Below are 14,443 nucleotides of genomic sequence, written 5' to 3' on the forward strand. Positions count from 1 at the left end.
CTATAATTTTTATACAAGCTCTTTGGTAAAGATTTTGTAAAATTAATAATAATAAGTAATAATAAAGTATGGTTTATAATCTGTGATAAAATTTAGTAACGAGGTAAAATTGTTTAATTTATCTTGACTATTTAGAGCATGGCATAGAAACCATTTATTAGATAAAATTTACTTTTCAATTTTGTACTTTTTACTAAATGTGCGGTTATAAGAACTATACCTTAGAAAACCAAAATTATGAAAAATATATTTTAAATGTGCGTAAAATGTAAATTATAACAGAAAAACTGTTTACTAATTATCTCATTCCTTTTTTATTTAATGAATATCTCTTTAATCCATTTATTAATAGTTTAACTGCTGTGGAATTTTCGGACCAGAGGATTATGAAGAAAGCACTTGGAAAGTTCAAAATTTAGGCAAAGGTGACAGCGTATCCAAGACTTGCTGCATTTTGTCTAACGATGATCATTTAGATCCAAAGCCCGTGAATAGTAGCTGGTGTCAGTCAGAAAAAGCAACAGAAAACAATTTATTTCGCCATCACGAGGTATAATAATAATAAAAATCTTCTTTATCTATTCCAATTTTGCTTTCTTTATTATAATAGATTTACTTTATTCATTATAGTTTTTTTATGAAGATTAAAAAAAAGATTTATGCAGTCAATAAGTATTTTTAAGCTGCAATTTTATATATTGCCATTGATTAACTTATAGTAAATTATTAGTGATTAACTTATAGTGATAATTACATTAAATATTTTGTATAATCTGGTTGTATAAAAGATACACTTTAAAAATTTCCTGATCAGTAAATAATAGTGGCCTCCAGAGTGCCGATCATTTCATTATCGATAATTATCATGAATTATATGAATACTATAAAAAATAGGATTAGCTTATATTTAAAATTTGCTTCATTCTTATTTTGCTTACATCTTTTCAAGGAACAAAAATCATTACAAAATAAGCTGGAAAAAAAGCAACTTAAATTTGTAACTAACGTAAGTTAATTAGCTGTAAATTTAATTCGTAACTAACATTTGAAGAAAAAAATGGAAAGAATATTTTTAAGTTTTACTGATAAGACTGTTCTGTGTTTTTTTTAATTATAAGACTATAGCATATCCCATTATTTCAAAAAAAGATATTTATTATTTATTTATTTTTTTAAAATATGACCCTGTTTTCTTTTAAGAACAATTGTTTGCTTTTAAACAAGTTGAACTATGCTTAAAACTTAAAGTAATTATAAGAACATTTTATCCTATTTTATAAGAATAAAATTTATCATCAAAAACTTACCCATATCATCAGTATACATAAGATAATAATCGAATCCTGCATTTCAAATAGGCTTCATAGTAATTAGGAACAATGTGCACTAAGTTTCAATAACTCTTTATGCACTGCATCAAATTCAACTCACTAACAATCATTGATGGAAAATCGTCCCAAACTTCAAAGAATAACTGCTACCTTTGTGGCATTCAAGAATAACGTCTCATGAGTGTAGCTGTTCAGTTAGAGAATCAATTTCGAACTCTATAGGGAGAAAAAAAAATTCTTCAGCTCTTTGTTCCACGAACAATGTGACTAAAATTCGTTTTAATGGCTAAGTTATAGGTTTAGGCATTATTCTGATGACAGACATAATCATGCGCCATTTAGGGGTGAATATAACCTATTTTTTTGTAAAATTCCGTCTGTTCTTCATCCGGTCAAAATTATTATGTGCTTATTTAACCTTTCGATAAAACATCAAAATCTTTACGCAGTTAAAATTCCTGTTATTGTTTGTAAGAGGTAGTTTAACTGACCAAAATTATGTGACAGTTTTGGCACTTATGGCAACAATTAGAACTTTATGAATTCATCTTAAAATTTAAGCTATTGCTATTTTCGAAAATAAGAACAAAGGTACTAAAATAATGACTTAAAATAATAATGACTAATGAAAACTAATTTTTTTAGTAGCTAAGTTATAGGTTTAGGCATTATTCCTACTTCGATGTATTATCGAAAATATCAAACATAATCATGTGCCATTTAGGGGTGAATATAACCTCTTTTTTTGCAAAATTCCGTCTGTTCTTCATCCGGTCAAAATTATTATGTGCTTATTTAACCTTTCGATAAAACATAAAAACCTTTACGTTGTTGAAATTCCTGTTATTGTTTGTAAGAGATAATTAAACTGACCAAAATTATAGGAAAGTTTTAGTACTCATAACTACAAATAGCACTGAATGGATAGACTTAAAGTTAAAGTCTTTCTCCGTCTTTCTTGTCTCTTTTCTTTTTTCTTATCTTTTTTTAGTATATACACAGCTGCTAATGACTTTTTTTTTCATTTATAATGCCGCCAAAAGAACGTTGATGTCGATTATTTAGGGTTCCATAGGGGGGGGGGGAATTGGGTGCCGCTGACAAAGGTTATTCCTTTATTATATCATTGCTTTAAAACAGATATAAAAAGGAAGACACGCGTTATTTACTTAAGGTTACTGTTCCTTAATGTTATAAAGTATAAATAAATTACGCAATATTGGAAGAAAAAATTTAGAAATATATTTTAAATTTTGTACAAACTTGCGAACCATTACTGCGTAACTGATAATATAAAGCAATATGCATAGCAAAAAACAACATGCATAGCAGCATGAATAGTATTTTCTTCCTATGCCATTTATTCGTGCCATTCTGGTATACTTGAAAGTTTAAACAAAATTAATTTAAATGAATTCTTTTTTTCATCTATGAAGCACTTCCTGGTTAGAAAACCTACGGAAGAACTTAATAGCTTATAAAGTAGGACAATATGATCACGATAAAAACTAATTTCTCGTAATAGAATTCTTGCATGATGCATTTCTAAATCAAATTAACTGCCAAAAGTATTTTTTTTTATATTTAATGAAATAATATATTTCGTAATTCTGTGAAATAAAATTTTACGTGCATAAAATTATGTTCTAAAATGTCGATGAGTAAACCGAGAACTAATTTTTCTTTCCATTAAAAAAAAGTTTTATAAACTAATATAAGTTGAACGAAACGTTATATAAGTTAATTAATATAAATTTTGTAATTTATTAATTACTAAAACAAAACAGATATTTCCTATTACTGGCTACCACCTTTAGTATTAAAAAGTCACAAAAAATGTATACACAATACAGGGTAGTGTAAATTTTATAGGCTTTAATTTCGCATTAATTTTAAGAATTCAGTTGGTCAGATATAACACAACTATTTAAATTATAAATATCTTTGATCGATGGTAATTAGTTAAAATATTTTGTTTCTATACCGGTTGTGACAGAAATACCGGTCTATACCGGTATTTCTGAATCTATACCGATTTAAAATAATTCGACGACTACGCTACAATCGAATGATTTCAAATCGATATTGAAATATATAACACAATACGGTTGAGACGAAAGTCTTAACTTTTCAAATAAATGCTAAAAATAAATAATTAAGTTGCCATTTTATACATATAATGGATTATTGAAAAAAGGTCGTGTGCTTAAATTAGGAACATTTTTGACAAATTATTAATTATGGTGATAAGTCAATTCAAAAAATTTCAATTTTTGATTCAAAAAATTTTCGGTTGTTATGAAATTTATCAATAAATTAAATTTTTGCATCAAATTTTTCCATACCGTCATGTGGGGCTACTTTGTGCAGGATTTCGCAGTTTTTGAACTTTGACATGTAAAAAAACTATGTTAATTCAATCTTTAGTGAAATTTATCGATATTATATTCATAACTGAACTCAGACGAGTGAATTTGATCAATATTGGTATTATTTGTATGTAATATTTACAAATAATAAGTCAAAACATACCTTGCACAGAGTAGCCCCTAAGTAGGGCTACTTTGTGCAGCGAGAGGAATTCAGCTTAATAATCATTTTTTTAGCAAAATATTGATATAAAATTATTAAAAAAGTTAATTGTTGACATTTTTAGTAACAAAAACATCGAGATATGTAAAGATATTAATTTGAAAATAATTTTCAGTGTTGAAAAACCATTTTTTATATAGAATTTTTTCTTAAAAAGAATGTTTATTTCAAAACATTTGAGTTTAAACAAAAGGAAACCATATACATTTTTGAACATTGAAATGGATGAAATTTCAAAAATAATAATTATTACATATTCATTAACATTTATAATATTGATAAATTTGAACATAACATGCTTGAATGAACATGACAGAACTTGCTCTTCAGTTTCTATCAAAATCATCTGATGTCCTATAAAATATATTTTTATTTGTTAAATCGTTTGATTAATTCATTAGAAAAATCTTTGTAGAAGAAAAATAATAGTTTTCCAGCACGTTTCACGTGTTTCTTGTGAATTTTATTAAAGATAGTATTTCTGTGGATTTTGTATTTCCGAGAAGCTTCTGCAATCGACATACCACCAGCAACTGCTTGCAAACATTGTTGCAGCTTTTCTAAAGTGTAATCACGGTAGTTTCTCGTTCAAGATATTTTTTTATAACATCTGACAATTTTTCTGTCGAAAAAAAAAACGAATGAAATTTTGCACAAAGTAGCCCCACAGTGCATTTTTTTTCATTTTCAGTTTATTTGTTATTAATTTTAAATTTTTTTTAACGCTAACATGATGTAATTGTTTATTAATATATAAATAAAAAACTTTGCACTTATGACAATTGTTTTATCAACGTCTTTGCATTTCACAGCTAAAGTTGCCACGCACACTTTTCGACATCCGACGTTCTCAGAAAGTTGTTGACATTGGATAAACAAAACACACTCTGAGATTGTTTTAAAATTCGAAAAGATATTTGTAGTAATAGAGGAGACTTCTATCTTTAAATTTCACATATTTTTAACTTGAAAAAAACATAATACTGAATAGCACCACTTGAAAAGTGCCAAATTCGAATAAGCACAAAGTAGCCCCACATAACGGTAATTATTTGCAAATATATTTTTGGTTTTTAATCATATTTTTATTCTTTATTTTGTTTATAAATACATCTTATATTTTGCAAGTTGCCACAAACCTTGAAAAAAAAAAAACGAGAAATCTAAAACTTGTATTAAAGAACCCAAACTTTTTAATAGCCTTTTCATTTAACGATCGGAACTTAATTTTTCAAATTGCGGCTATTCCTGTTGCAATATTTTAAAAGCTCAGTATCAGAATACTTTGGCCAAAAAGGGTAATTTTATTTAAAGAAAATACTTTTTCGCATAAAAAAATAAGCCCAAATTGATTATAGCAGGTAATTTTTTTTAACTGATCTGAGATACTTTTTTTGTATTGTCAATTTCAAATTTGCAATCGGTTTCTCTCTCCAAGCTACAGATGTCTTTCTTTCTTCCTTCTCATGACATTTCTTTTTGTCAAAATGCACTAGTTTAAAAACGCTATAGATAACAAAAGGTCGCATAAATGTTGTGAGAAACGTATAGGGGAATTAGGGCACATAATCAGGATTAAAACTGCATAAGAACACATGTCAGAATGCTGTCGTACGATGCTAGGGACGCTTCCCTATTATGACTTGTTCAGAAACAAGAAGAAACAGACCATAATAGGAAGGCGTCCCTAGCGGCACACGATGACATTTCTGGGCATGTGTTCTTACGCAGTTTTAATTATGATGATGCGCTCTGATTCCCCTAGAAGTTTGTCGCAACATTTATGCAACCCCCTGTTATATATAACGTTTTTAAACTTGTACATTTCGACGAAAAATGTTATTAGAAAAATCTGTAGCTTTAGGAGTAAAAATAATTTCAAATTTAAAAACCCTACTCCCGAATTAGGCAAGATCAAATATTGTCATAAATCTCCCCAGTGTTACCTTCTTTTGAAGGTGTAACATTTTTTGTTTTGTTTCTGTTTCGTGTGTGTGCACTGCAGTTAGAAATTATTTTCATTTCTGATATTGTATAGATTAAATCATTAAAAAATGTATTCATAATAAAATTGTTTTGATTTTTTTTATACTTTTAGGGTTGCATAGCAAAGCTAGAAGAGTTTATAAAGCAAACAAGCATTATTTTTGTAGCGATAGGTTGCGGAGTTGCAGTTATCGAGGTAGCTAATTTCATTTATCCCACTTCCTTATCAATTTTCTTACGACTTATTCTTAATACACATTTAACTAATAATGATAATTTCTAATTTCTATTAATTAACTTTTCGGTCGAATTTAAAATTCTTAAAAAATAACATTAAATAATGATGCGAGAAATTTTAATGTAAATACTATTATGATTTAAAATGATATGTAATCTAATATTATTTTTGTTTTTTAAATAGATTTTTGGAATGGTATTTGCAATATGCCTGTGTAAAGAAGTGTGAAGTTATTTTAATAGTAAGTGAATAAAGAAGCTAAGAATGAAGCTAAAGAAACAATATTAGCACAATAAATAAAAACACCCTACATTTAAATTCTTTTTAAAATATAGACTGAATTTTGATTTGGCTTTAGCACTTATGATAAAAAAAAGTCAATTTTTTAATTAATATGTTTTGTCCAATACATATTCAACTGCTCCAAAGAATCATCATGATGCAATGGAGTTTTAAGAATATTTCTGAATGAAATTATCTAAGAACATCAATTGGTAAAAAAAAAACAATATTCGCCAGAGTTTTATGGTAAAAAAATGCAAATGAAATTATTAGAAAATTGAAAAGATTCAATGAATTAAAAAAAATAAGAAAGCAAACAATTTACCATGAAAAAAAAGTGAATATCTTTTTAAATAAATATGTGATAATAAAATGTATGTACACAGGATGATACGTTCACGAGGATGCAGATACGATATATAAATCTCTCTAACATTACCTGAGCTTCAGACAAATCGGAATAATGACTTGAAGACTTTAATTAATTTCAAGACAAACAGCGACGAAATGTTTATTGCTAACGTTTTAAGATTGCAAAGTCTTGCATTTATATCATCTAGTCATGTTACCTGTTTAGAAACTGTCAGCATTGAAAGTCAATTGATGAATGCCGCACAGTATAATCAACTCTAAACTAATAAAAATTTATTGAAAACTTGATCAGAATCACATTTGCAATATCATGCATATTCCATTCAACGAATCATTCACTATATTTTCATAATTTCATACCTTGATGCTAATATGAATTAAAGACGAACATTATGATTTATGGATTTTAGCATCATAAGGTTTTATATCATGTTTAAAATTAAAACTTAAGAGATATGTTTTCTATTCTTTCCTTTGTATGGGATGCTTCAAAGTTGATCAATATGAAAAGACAAAACAGGCATACAAAAGAATGGGATTTCACAAAACTCTATCCAAGAGTCACAAATTGCACGATATGCAAAGACAATGAACAAAAATTGATCTAACACAATTTTATTTATACTGCATTTCCATTTTTATAACCAATACAATAACAGAAGATGTTCAACGTTTTTGTCAGACTCCTCAAAATGCATTTACTCCCGATACAACAACAGAAGATACTCGACGTTTTTGCCAGACTCCAGCACACACATTTACGTCCAATATAACAACAGAAGATGCACAACGTTATCGTCATACACCTGAAAGCACATTTACGACCAATGTAACAGAAGATGCTCAACTTTATCGTCAGACTCCTGAAGGCACATTTACGACCAATGTAACAGAAGATGCTCAACATTCGTGCCAGACTCCTGAAAATGCTTATGGCGTCGATGCTGCATGGAATGACGCACCTTCGCTGGCAGATAAACGTTCAATTTGCGAACCCTTTTAGCAGCTGCGGGTATCAATAGTGGCCCCATGTTCCAACATGTTTTTGTAATTCCTTTTTTATGCTTACTTTGTCTTTTCTATTTGGCTTATTATTCTGAAGCAGCTTATAGAAGTAGGTGCACTTACCAACTGATGATATGGCATCTAATTATTCTATTAATTGAAATATAAGAAAAAGGATTTATTATTCGGCACTTTAGTTTTATGTGTCACATATTAGGAAAGTGAATCACTAATTTGCTCAAAGTTGTCCATTCTCACCAAAAACATTAAATGAAATTTATCATGATGAAAAGTTATCAACTTAATAATGATTAAATAGAAAAACAATTAAAATACTTAAGGTTATAAAGCATTTTAATGAATTCAATGAAACAGTAGTAATTAAACTTAAATGTAACAGTTTTTAGGAAAAATACCTTATTTTGATCATTAAGGACATTCTTTAAAATTAAACATTAATATTAAAATTTTCATTAATTCGCGACTGATTTTCATCAATTAATAAAGAGATTGTTAAAGTTATTGATAACTTTTACGTAATTTGGAAAATTTTCTAAAATACATATTTTGGAAGTTTTACTTATTTTCACACTCACTTTTAACAAAATCAAACAGCTATTGTAGATTAGTGTTAAAGTTGAGACATTTACTTATGTTGCGTTCTGAAATATTTTTCTTGCCTATGTTTTTTTTTTCTCTTTAATAATAATTTATGTTTGTATGTACTGTGTACAGCTTTCTCCAATTTCATTCATATGCTTTGAATCAATTTAAAATTTTGCTTATTTTTGTTGTTAGTGAACTTGTTACATTAATTTAGTAGTCTAAGATGTTGTGTAGTAATTAGTTGCTATCTTTTCCTATCACTTAAATTCATAATTTGGGGAAAGCTCAGAAGCTATAGACATGCAGATTTGAAAGGCTTTCTCTAAAAACAGTCATCTTCGTTGCTTAGACTTAGAAATTGTGCAGATTTTTTTTTTCTTTTTTGCTTGTTTCATGTTTCTTGTTCATGTTATTGTTTTTAATTATGATCGTGTTTCCTCTCCTTTCATGAATTACATTCTACACTTTGTACAATTAAATCTTGTATGCTTAAACTATATTCATATCATATATTTTTTTAACCATTTATAGATTCATTTTATAATTAGTTAAAAACACCTATCATAATAAAATTATTACACATCAGAAATGTTCTTGATCATTTGAACTGTTTCAACATTAACAAGGAAATTATTTACTGAATGACTACATTTTTTTCATTGGCAAAAGTTAAATTATTTAAATTTTCGTACAGGTATAATACCATAATAATATAATTTATGTTAGGGTTTCCTCAATTCAAACAAAAACTGACATTCATTTACACATTCAATACATTTTACATAACAGGATATGAACTAGAACACTTACCAAAATTTGAACATCAGTCGTTTATTCTCAAAATTAAAATGACAAATGTTTGGTGTGTATATCATGTCAACCTCACCGCAGGATCAAAATCAAACCAAAAGACTAAAATAAATGTATTCAACCTTTTTTTAAATAAAAAAACTTAATTTTTAATATGCTAAAAATGTACCCCCCCCCCCCCCCCNATTCCCCCCCCCCCCCCCCCGGTTTGTAAAATAAAATGGGGAGCAAATTTTAAATCGGAAAGAACTATGACACATCATTGGAAAGTTTATTTCAAAAGAAATATTTTTAAAAAGTCTTAAATCCTGTATTAATTTTCGAATAAATTATGTACCAATGTAAATCAATAAGAGTTATAGTTATTAGTTTTACATCTAACAGTGCTAATCTCCTTCCAGACATAGGTTTAATGAACTTGGGTAAAACTTCAGAATGATGTAATAACTTTTTGTACTTCGGATTAAAAAAAATGTGAAGCAATTATTTTTTATGAGTTTTAACAACATTTATACGAATTAAATATACTTTATATTTAACAGTGAACCATTTTAACACAAATTATATTGATTATTTGACATTTTTCAAGAGAGACTTCTCGAACATGATAACCTATATACATCATGCTAAACTGCTAATAGTACAGTAGAAACAGCTCAAAAATTGAAAAATCTGGAGATCCCCAAAAAAAAGAAGTTCAAACTGAAGCAAACTATCGAGTACCCTCTTCATAGTAAACGGTAAAAAGTTGCTCGACCCTGCGTGTCGATTTTGGGCAGGAGGGAAAAGGGGAAAAAACTTACACACAGCTTTTTAGACAAATCATATGAATATAAAGATAGTTTTTTAAACCGAATCGAATGAAACCAACCTCGAGATAATCGAACTACAGTGCACTCCCGATTATCCGGGTTAATCACCGGGACAGGTCGCACGGACAATGGAAAAACACGGATAATCCGAAAACTCCTTTTATTAAAGAAAAATTCAATATCAGTACAAAAAATATAAAATTTACTGACATTTGCATGCATAACATCAAACTAGGAATTTTCCTTATTAAAAAATGTGTAATGCGTCATCGCCATACATCGATACACATATTTTACGAACCGCAGTAATGTCACCGTAATCAAATCCTCCCATATAATCTAATAAAGTTTCCACAGAGCAGCAGAATGAGAAATTATATTTCATTCATTTACTACATCTTCGGCATCAGTTACTATCATCACTATTTGATTTAACAACATAACGATGTCTTCATCAGTCGAATACTGGAAGCCAGGCTCACATGCATCACTTTGAAACCAATCTTCTAAATTTTCTTCATAAAGAATTTCGAAACCTTAGATTTCTTTTGCTTGTTCGAGAATACTGTTATCATATTTTTCTTGAACATCTGAAGAGGATTGTTCATCAAGCGGTACCATCTTTCTCCACGATCGTGATAACATAGACGATTTGTTCCATATACTGCAATCCAATAGCGAATATTGCTTTCCAAAAATTTGGTACTGTTATAACTTCATGAATCAAATTTTTTTAAGCCTGAAAAAGTTTCTCTTTATATTTTTTGTGTGACTCCGGAATGAGCATGGATAATCCGCGCACGGATAATCAAGAGTGTACTGTATTTAGAATTTATAAGGAATTAATGCTCAAACTTGTATATATTTTTAGATCTATGATTGCTTCCTATGTATTTTTTACACAGACTTAAAATTAACAAAAATATTACTGTTTGCTTGTACTCATGTACTCTTTTTAAACTGCTATCTAATGATTGCTTAGACAAATGAGACTCTATTCCCGATGTAATTTTTTTACGTTAAACCGAACACAAGACAATCAGACTAATAGTTTAGAAGTTACAAGGATTATAAGAACTAAAATTACTATTTTATAACCATACCTTTATTTACGTATCTTAAATTGCTATACAAGCAAGTGAGGTATAATTTTCAATATATTTTTGTATTGATCCTACCGATTCGAGAATTGTTTCATTCAAATAAACATAAAAAATTACATCAAAAATATATCTTACATATCTAAATAGCCACTAGAAAGAAATGTAAAACACGTACTTAAGAAGTTTAATTCGATACAGCAATAAAAAATAGGCATGGAACATAGCTTCACTTGTTTAGATAGCAACACCTATTAGGTTAGTAGCTACAAATTGCATTTGTTTTACATAAAATCCTTGTATCTTAGAAACAATAAGCTCAATAGTCTCAAAGTTAACCTCAACTGATTCAGTGTGAAAAACTACATAAAAATCATAACAAACTTAATAAGCTTGTTTAATTTTATAACTTTACTGAGAATGCATCTTAAATTGATAAATACACCAAAACAAAGAATAAGTGTTTTGGTGCTTATTATTATTTTTTACCGACAATCATCTGCTTATTCCCATTTAATAAAAATTTTTATTATACTTAAATAAATAAATAATTTCCAAACTGAAGCACGCAGAATTTGCTTTCCCTGGATTAACTTCTAACCCCCAAAAAAATAATAAAGCTACACACATGAAGCCTTATGGGTAGTAGAGATAAAAAAAAAAAATTTCAAAAAACATAATAAACTATAATGTTTACTTCTCCAAATAAAACATTGCACAAACATAAAAACTGTTTCAAGATACTTTTTGAATTTTTTATTTATTACGTTAAAAAATACAGAGAAAAAAAACACACAATGGAAAGAATGTACATGCTCAAATATACCATAAGATGCACACAAAAAATGCAAGTTGAAACCCCAAAAAAGATGAAAAGTCTGCATGATTGCCTAATAAATTATACATATACCAGGCGACCATTACAGATAAATGAATTATGTTAATATTTACAAATAAAATATAATAATAAAAATGCAGTAAGGAAATACATTTGTATTATCAAGAGCATGATTGAGACATTACAATAGCTGTCCTTTGATATAATGTAAATTTAATAAGGCACATTTAAGCAAAAATACAGCAGAGTGACATTTTATACATTTTTTGTAGAAAATAAAATCAGACATTTTAAAACTGAGCAGCATAATACATATTTTCAGCCTTTATTCTTGAGTATAATAAAAATAAACATTTGCAATTTTATTCACAGATAATTTAGATAAGTCTTAAGAATTATCAGACATACTATTTAGTCTTTGTAGAGAAAGATATATATTTTAGAAATTTATAAAATACACTTTAAAATGTCACATAGAATAAATTTAAATGTACAGTAGAACTCTGATCATCGGACACCCTCAAGACCAGGAACATGTCAAAAAATCTAATTCATCATAAAATACAATGACCTTTTTAAGTGTCTAAACATATAACTATGAGTAAAATTACACAAAATAGGTAGTAAATCTGACAAAATTTTAAAAAAACTTAGAGTTTTAAATTTCTAAAATTAATACCAAAACAATACCATTTAAAAAATCATTGCAATAATTATTTTTTATCTCTTAGCAGTCAGATTTTATAGATTTCTCGGGTAACGTCAGCTGTAATAGTGATGAAATGTTTGTTGATAATCAAGCGCTTTACTGTATTTCACATTATTATTCTACTTAAAATAATTTGACAGCAATTACAATCATGGTTTACAATTATGTGCTGAAAGCTAAAAATGAAAGCAAAGAATGTAGATAAATATAAGTTAACAGACATCACAGACAGTATCTAAAAGACTATAAACTTAAAAGCATGTCAAAAAGATTGCTAAGATTTCTTGCAAAATTTAGTTGAAGTGGTAGACAATGTGCAATTTAAAGTTAATTATTGTAATTATAAAAATTTAAAAATTATTCATCATTCTAAATAATTTTATACTTTAGAATATTCAAATAAATAAATTCAAATTTTGAATGATTAAAACTAAAAATTATTTCAATTCAAAAACTGAAGAAGAAAACATTAATAAAATTTAATTGTTTTGGCATTGGTTTTAATTTTGTTTTAAAAATACTGTCACATTTTAAAAAATTAGCTTTAAAATTGTACTGATCATCAGGAAAAAAAAGACAAAAAAAAAAAAAAAATACAACAAAATTTAACGTAATTTTTAAAAAAAATTGGTTAATATTTCAATTTGTTTGTATGCGTCACTGTAAAATATTTTAACAAAAATATAATTAAATTTTAGTTTTTCAAAAATATTTACATGTGAACATATTTAAAGCATTATTTAAGTTTAGAAAGACTTTCCGTACTTCACAGATTTTTAATAATCCCGTCCAGATACAGCACAGCACAAAACCAATGAAAACACAAATCCAAAGATCTAGAAAAAATAAATAAAAAGAAATTAATAATATAAGGGTGTTTATTCAACTTGTAACAATTTGACAGCAAATTCTGCCAATGCAAAGAAAAATAATTCCATTAATATATTAACTTAGTTACACATTTTGAATTTTTGTAACATAGCCATAAGTAGGGATGGAGGCAATTACATGCCTAGTAGTGAGCCAAAGTAAAAATCAGAATATTTTTTAAAAAAAATCAGTACATTTATCAGCACAGTATACATGTACCGGAGTACTTTTAAAAAAGGCAAATGACAGACAAAAAAAAAGTAGAATAAATATGATAAAGGCAAATTTTATTGCGAAAGCATAATAAAACATACTATTTTTAATTTCAAAATTCATTTATTTAGAACAGAAAGTTTTACGATTTCTGGCATGATTTTGTTAAAAAAAAAGCACAGAACAACTCATAATAGTTTAAAAACCATATAAAAATAACTAGCATCAATTAATTAATATTCATTCATACCAATTTTTTAATTAAAATTTTTAACTGAGTTTAAGACTTCTTCAATCAAATAATTTTAAGGTAGAGTTTCAATAATCTCCAAATGAAAAGAGAGCTCTCTCACAACAGTTTTTTATTTTTCCATCTCCCTTCTTTTACTATTTTAGTAGTATCAGCCCAATCTGTTTAAACCACCATTAATGGGACTGACTTGTATTTTTTTTTCAATCATCATTTGACGTTTAGACACCGTAGAAGGTTCTTATTCATGGAATCAAAACTAGAGTATGTACTTTTCGATACTTTTATTTGTGCTTTCATTTCACATTTATTCACATTTTTTTCTAGCTATTATGCTGCTTAACATTTTTGTACCAAACTAATTTTTTGGATAATCCCACAATTTGCCACTAAAAATTTCAATGGGTTATTAAAAAATTTCACATTTAA

General features: G+C 27.6%; 2 protein-coding genes across 5 annotated transcripts in view; one reads left to right on the forward strand and one right to left on the reverse strand.

The window, feature by feature from the left end:
- Positions 1-9,001, forward strand: part of LOC107456926 (tetraspanin-18B) — a 54,209-nt gene extending 45,208 nt beyond the window's left edge. For all 3 annotated transcript variants that reach the window (XM_016074914.4, XM_043045317.2, XM_016074913.4), the window contains exons 6-8: positions 353-550; positions 6,022-6,105; positions 6,331-9,001. In XM_016074914.4, the coding sequence (XP_015930400.1) occupies positions 353-550; positions 6,022-6,105; positions 6,331-6,375 (327 nt within the window). In that variant the 3' untranslated portion in view covers positions 6,376-9,001. The remainder of the gene's footprint in view (positions 1-352; positions 551-6,021; positions 6,106-6,330) is intronic.
- A 2,874-nt stretch (positions 9,002-11,875) lies between these two features.
- LOC107456921 (CD9 antigen) overlaps positions 11,876-14,443 on the reverse strand; it is a 72,493-nt gene continuing 69,925 nt past the window's right edge. For both annotated transcript variants that reach the window (XM_016074901.4, XM_016074900.3), the window contains exon 7: positions 11,876-13,517. In XM_016074901.4, coding sequence (XP_015930387.1) covers positions 13,458-13,517 — 60 coding nt within the window. In that variant the 3' untranslated portion in view covers positions 11,876-13,457. The remainder of the gene's footprint in view (positions 13,518-14,443) is intronic.

Source organism: Parasteatoda tepidariorum, chromosome 6 (assembly GCF_043381705.1).
Source record: "Parasteatoda tepidariorum isolate YZ-2023 chromosome 6, CAS_Ptep_4.0, whole genome shotgun sequence".
In the NCBI taxonomy this organism is placed as follows: Eukaryota; Metazoa; Arthropoda; class Arachnida; order Araneae; family Theridiidae; genus Parasteatoda; species Parasteatoda tepidariorum.